The sequence below is a fragment of the Malus domestica genome, chromosome 08 (assembly GCF_042453785.1).
Source record: "Malus domestica chromosome 08, GDT2T_hap1".
Lineage (NCBI taxonomy): Eukaryota > Viridiplantae > Streptophyta > Magnoliopsida > Rosales > Rosaceae > Malus > Malus domestica.
The window spans coordinates 6,179,628-6,186,596 of NC_091668.1; the positions used below are offsets into that span (position 1 = coordinate 6,179,628).

General features: G+C 39.7%; 2 protein-coding genes across 2 annotated transcripts; both read right to left on the reverse strand.

Moving 5' to 3' along the window:
- Nucleotides 1-734: 734 nt before the first annotated feature.
- Nucleotides 735-1,592, reverse strand: LOC114826231 (F-box protein CPR1-like). The gene has a single exon (XM_029106301.2). The coding sequence runs from the start codon at nt 1,590-1,592 to the stop codon at nt 735-737; it is 858 nt and encodes a 285-aa protein (XP_028962134.2).
- A 1,852-nt stretch (nt 1,593-3,444) lies between these two features.
- On the reverse strand, nt 3,445-6,169 carry LOC103429225 (uncharacterized). Its single transcript, XM_070826882.1, has 3 exons — nt 5,566-6,169; nt 4,895-5,082; nt 3,445-4,420 (listed from the first exon to the last, which is right to left on the reverse strand). The coding sequence occupies exons 1-3, from the start codon at nt 6,089-6,091 to the stop codon at nt 3,896-3,898; spliced, it is 1,239 nt and encodes a 412-aa protein (XP_070682983.1). The 5' UTR covers nt 6,092-6,169; the 3' UTR covers nt 3,445-3,895.
- Between the last annotated feature and the right edge of the window lie 800 nt (nt 6,170-6,969).

The window sequence follows — 6,969 nt, forward strand, 5'->3', positions numbered from 1 at the left end:
TCCATTAGTCTCTTATTTTGGAGTATGTAATATTTGAAAGACAAAAAAAAATTTTAATGTTTTGAAATAATATTTATGTGACAATATGGTATGCATATACTAATTTAGTATTATATTTTCTATTTTCTATTTTTTGGGTTAAATTATGTTTTTCATTTTCATTATTTATTGATTTAAATTATGTTTTTAACGGGTAATGGATCGGGTCATATTACTTGATAATTTTAACGGGTTCATTTCAGATCGGATCATATTACCCATTTATTTTAACGGGTGGTACACGACACTACCCGTTAAAATATCGAGTATGATATGAAAACGATACGAACATGAACACAAACACGAACAATTTGACACGAATGCCAGAAACCGAGGCGAATTCAAACAATATGAGTTCAAAACTAAGACTGAAAACGAACAAACTAATTAATACTATTACCACAAGGAGAAAAAGACACAAATTCACTCCAGATATCGATAAGCCTGGTCTTGATCTTCTGTTGCTTTCACCACGAGAAACTCTTGGCTGCCTCGTACAAATTACAGGGTCACCATCAAGAAGACAAAGGCTCCCCAGCACAAAAGTAGCTTCTCCATTGTGAGGGGCCATACCGCGGGTTTCTGTATATTCGTCGATCTCTTCCTCTAAATCAAACCAACGAAGACCAGGGTACGACTCACTTTGAACGAGAACCATTTCACCATTTTTTGAAAACACCAAAGGTTTGTAACGATTACAAAGACGAGAAATACTTGAATAAAGCAAGGTCAGATTCTCTCGCTCCATATTCCTTCATAATCCAAATACCGAATTCGCTGTTGTTATAGTTACGAATACAAACACATAGATAGCCTCCCAAGACCTCCAGCTCAATCCTGACATCCAAAATGCCGTTGACCGGGCAGTAAAACTCACCATATTTCTCAGTGGCAAGATCAAGAGTTAAAATTATGCTCATATTGTTATCAGCCATCACCCAATTTAGAGCACCGTTTGAAAATTGGATTTTCGAAACAAGTTCAAGGCCTTTGGAAGGCATGCTTTGGATCTTCTTCCACAAGTTGGATTTTAGGCTGTAAACGTGCACTTCATAAGTCACAGTAACACAATAGGGCCAAGAACCATTAGAAATGTTTTCCCAAGACCACTTAGAAACGTCTACCGAATACGGAGTTGAGATCTTCTCAATTTCCACAAGTTTATAGTCATCATTAGTCGAATCATATCCGAATCCATACTGAGGACTTGAAACTGAGGGTGTGAAGGGAATTCTCTTGAACTTTTGAATGGAAGGATTCCACAAAGCTATCTCAGCATTTTCAGTGTTTTTAATGCAAACCAGGCCATTACAGGATCCCAATATCGATATTTCACCCCAGCCGCGACGTTCAACCAACGGTTGCCAAATTTCTACGGCTGTGCTGAACGAATCGTCGACGGAAAGAGCCAACAAAAAGAAATCCTTGGGATAAATGGTACCCCATAGGCTAAATAAAATGGTGCTAGCGATGGTATTGATGGAGCGTTGAAGATGCCTTTTGGTGAAGCGTTCGTCGCGGATGTAAGCATTCCAAGCTTTGGAAACACACATGCATCGGATCAAATCCTTGGGCGGGAGAAGTACAAGGATTTCGAAGAGTAGCTCCGGTGGGAAGTAGTTGACATGCTTAGGTTGAAACTGAAAGTTTCAGTCTAGGGTTTTGGGATTTAGAATTATTGATTTATGTTATCATTCCACTTAGGATGCGTTTGTTGCACTGGACTGTCTCGGACTGGACTAGCTTCAGGGACTAAGCTGGACTGGCTTAGACTAGACTAAGCTGGACTAACTTAGTGAAGCGTTTGGTGCAATGTCAGACCAAAAAACAGATATTTAACAAACTACAATATTGTATTATTTAATACATATTTAATAATATTTTATTATTATTTCAACTTTTTTCCTTGTTTTTCCAAAAAAATCCTGCTTTGGAAACTTCTCTTTCTCCTCTTTGGTTGCGTCCGGTCCTTATCTCCCTCTTTCTGCTTTTCCATCTCTCCATTTCTCTTCGTCCCCATAACAACTTTCTCTCCCTTTTTCAATCCATTTCTCTACGCCTTCCCCAACTAATGGCAAATGATATGGATATGGGTGGATTTTGGTGGTTCTTTTCGCCGTCTGCAACTCTACGCTAAAAAAAATAGATAAGATTTTGAGATTTTGGCGGTGGGCGTGGACGGCGGGCCGTGTCGAATTTTGATATTCAAGCGGTGGGTGTGGCCGCATCGGTTGTGAGCTACTGCTGTTCCTCCATATAGGGCCACGGGAGAGCAAGCACTGCCGACTGCCTAGCCACAGTGGCAAGGCCGCAGAAGAAAGAAGTTAGAAGCCCAAAGACTGGATGTTAGTGCCGACATCGATCCAAGTCTGGGTTGTCGGTGCAAAGAGATAGAGGAAGGGAGAGAGAGGATGCGAAGTGCAGGAACAGACGAGAGAAGACGAAGGTCTTAGCAATCCCGTGGTTTGCGAGGGTCTCACTAAGAACTCCTAGCGAGGCCTCTAATCCACGTGAGTCCCCTTTAGTCCCATTTAATTTAGTCCCAATACAAACCAAACATGGGATTACAGTCTAATCCAGTCCAGTCCCAGTTAACGAGGCCAAACAAACGTCCCCTTAAAGTTATATTTACATAAAACAGAGGATTACTTAAAGTTCAGCTTCCACAATGACTCTTGTCCTCCATGTAACCCTAATGTGTCGGTTTGGTTTATGAGTTATTATCCGAGTGAAAATATTAAAGAAGACTAGGGAGGAAATATGTCTTTTTAATTTCTAATTGTGGTGGAAAAGTAAAACCCACTAATTGCAATTATTTATCTAGCGTTGAAGCTTCCCTTTACATCCTAGGAGTTTGCGCTGTTACTTTTGGCCGATATTTTACATGGAGGTTGAGAGAAATACTAAAAACGAAATAAGATCGTATGTGATTCAACTGAAAGATCATTTTTACAACGGAGTACAAAAACAAGAAATTCGGGTAAACGCCTAAGCTAGTGTCACATTAGAAGGTCGTAGTGATTGAAAGATGATTCAATGTGGTGGCATTTTGTATGTTTGAGGTTTCAAACTTGCAGACAATTTCCTTTGCATATACAATTAAGCTCCAAAATTTGTTACCTTGGTGCATATATTGTCACACATGATACATCAATCATCATGCTACACAGCCAAATAGGTCATTCTCTTCTTTCACATGTTCTTGCTTCCTAAGGAACCAGTGACTTAAGCTAGAGTTTTGATATAAAACCAACACATGCACAAATTTAGTGCACCTAACATTATTCAAAAAATACATGTCCGTCAATAAATGTTAAATTTTATTTGTTCTTCTTTCTTCTTAATGTTATTTGTGTTTGCCTTTTCTTGAAGAGTAGAACAAGTTCATAAGATAGTAAAAAAATATGACAAGAAAGACAAAATTGTTGTATTGATGCAATGGTCACAGAATCTACTTTGCATATTTTCTTCCAGGACATTTCATTGGTGAAATGACCCTTGTACTCTCTCTCTCTCTCTCTCTCTCTCTCTCTCTCTCTCTCTCTCTCTAAATCACTGGAACAACAGTGTAATTACAATCGTATCACAACCAATCAAACATATACTTCTCTGTAAAAACTTGGACCACAAGAAATCAACATATCATGTACAATTTGGTATTAGAACAAATAGCATCACCACCAGAGGCTTGAGTCCCAGCGTGGGACTACTCAGTAGGACAATCAGCAAGAATTCAGAAGAGTCCCCGCGCAGGACTATACGACAGCGTACTTTTGAAAGCCATTTAGCCACAACCAGTTCATCCATTGACTTGAAGCGCCATCTTCTATCCGATGAGCAGAGAACGCGCCGATGGTTAGCCTCTCTTTCCTTGAGGTTTCTTGACAGTCTTCAGTTTTGTGGGAGCAAGGAAATCATCGTCCTCTAGGTCACTGAAAGATATGTCTTCTTCATTGATTGCGTGAATAGCCGTTCCACTATACCCATCTAATTCAGAATCTTCCTCTGGCCAGTCATCATCGTCATCATCTTCGTAGATATTATCTAGTATCTTCGAGGATGGACCAACTGTTAGATTCTTGTCCTTGCTCTTAATGATGGGCTTTTCTTCAATAACAGACTTGTCAATATATGGGACTTCATCACTCTCAACTGGGTGCTTCTCAGTCTCATAAGCCGTGGGGGACATCGTTGATTCATAAGGATACGTCCTTAGCATCTTGTCCTCGTAATAAACACTACATGATGAGACCGGAGCACAATCTTCATCTAGTATATTGGAACTGTCTTTTAAAAAAGAAGTGTTTCTTCCAAATTGATCATGTTCTAATGGAGTCTGACAATGTAGCTCCTGCATCCACTTTGCTCTGGCTTCCATTACCTGCGACCAATATGTTATACTACATTAAAATTCACAAACATAACAGGTTTGGCATGAACTTAGGCTCAATCTCAAAGTATAAATAATGTTTTAATCTAAGAAAATATTGTCATTTTTCTGGAACCATCTAGAATTCCTAAATTCTAACTTTATTCCTAACCGGGAAGATCACCTGCAACCTAAATAGAAAATTGGAGTTGAACGCCTAGAACTACCAAAATCCACGCCATGATAATCCATCCCATGGAGGAGTTCAAGAAACTACTAGCATCCAACAACAACGAGAACTTTTGATATACAATCAAGCTGATCATGGATATGAAAAAAGAAATGGAAGGTCGCAATCTAGAATTGGCATGAAGCAACATTTCCCACTTTATGATGCCACAAGTATGGTTTATGTTGGAAGCAGAAACAAATTTAATCAATTGACTGACGGACACTAAAAGTAATGATACGAGGAAGGAAGTTTACTTGGGGTGTGGATAAGACCTCGGCATCCTGCTTGTTGAGCCTTGAATGCAGAAGAACAAAATAGACTTTCCAGAAGTAACTCTCGCTCATATGGCACGGACACAGTTCAAATCTCAAAGCAGCAAATCTTGGCGCAAGATGTTCAATCACCATAGCATGCTCTTGCTGGGCATCAGACATGTCAAAATCTAAAATAAGAAACGCGTATCAATTAGGCACCAATCCATAACTGGAAAAAGCAACAAGTTTGATAAAAAAAATTGGAAAGACAGAGAAAAAACTACTATCAACTAGTTTTTCTGTGCAACGTAATCTTAACTCCTCTTCCAACAATTTTACAATGCAATATTTAAAATTTCCGCAACTAATATCAATTGTTTTGTGCATAACATCCATCACCGCAACGAGACAAGCTACGAATCCTAAGCCACTCAACTGCCACAACATTATGCATTGTCCTAACAAACAATAGGGCAAATTCTATGTTCCTAACATATGAATCTCCAATAGCAAAACATCGAAATTCGAAGAATAACCCAACAATTTGAAGGAGAATAATGCAATGTACATTTCAACTGCACCAAAGTTTCCACATTTCTAAAATTCACCAACGAAAACTGAGTAATACATTGAAAAATACATTTCAACTGTATAAAATTTCGTATACATACCGCCCAAATCCTCCTCCTCGTCGAGAGGAAAGTCCAGCCACGTCTCCGGATGCATCGCGATGTTCCTGGCGAACGCCAATACCTCCTCCGTGACCCCAACGGCGCAATCCCCCTCCAATTCCTCCTCCTTCTCTTCACCTTCATCAAAATCCATCGCCGATTGATCGGGCGGCTCGGATCGATCCATGTCAGGAGGATTCGATCGATTACTGGACGGCAATGAAGGGTACGGAGGTGGCGGAGGGGGAGGCGGCGGTGCGAGGAACGACGCGACGCCCCAGAATTGGCGGGTCAGCGTCTGCTTGAATTCGTCCAAATCTTCCCTCACGCCTCGGGTTTGGTCGTCCTCGTCTTCGTTTTCCTCATCTGAAGATTCAATTTCGCTTCTTCTTCGAACGACGTCGTTGTCAGCGCTGGGTGGGGTTGGTGATCCATTGTCGTTGTCGTGGGGTACGGCGTCGTTCTCGGCGTCGCCGTCGTCGTTGAGACGTAGAGAGTCACCGAGGGAGCGAGCGAGCCATGACATTTTTTTTTTTTTTTTGGAGTTGAAAAAAAAGTGACGGATTTTAAAAACAAAAAAAAAAACTGGGACGTTTGAAAAGGGTACGGGGAAAGTCCGGGGGAGGGATCCACCGGTTTTTGAACTACCGGTATCGTGTTCATGGAGCTTATGGGATAGCGACACGTGTTCATTTTTCCCGGGTAAAACAACCGAAATATTTTATCCGGGCACGAGATGATTAAGGTAGATCCGGAAATGATTTATCCTATCATATGGAGCTCGAAAGCTTGAAGCCCATATTTTAATGGATTTTGGGCTTAATGTCACATGGATGAAAAATAAAATAAAATTTGAATTTATCCAACTTAAAAATTCAAAAACGATTTGCCATTTAGTGTTAAGGTCTGGTGGTATTCTCTTTATTTATAAGTGAGAGATTTTAGATTCAAATTTTGGCAAAGAAGAATTTGAACGACAATATTGCTAACACATGTGAGGCTTAACCCACTCCCCCACCCTTTTAATGTAGATAATATCGTTGCTTCAACAACAAAAAAACCAAATACAACCTAAGTTCCGTCTTCAATTAGGAGAAATTTTTGTGTGTAACCAGAACATCACGAGGGATTCCGGTGTTATAAGTCACACAAATTATAACGCGTTACCATGAGAAATTACTACTCTATTACAAATGAATTTTATGATTTTTGAAAAGCATATAATTGAGTGTTGCATATGGCTGTACAAAACATAAATAACAGGTAATGGATGGATCCAGACAGGAGTGTGCTTGACAGAAGAATAAAAAAAGAAGTTGAAGGCATTGATGAGTTGCATTGAGTAACAATTTTCTTTTCTCTTTTTTTTTTCTGAAAAAAAAAATAAAATAAAATGAGAAAAAT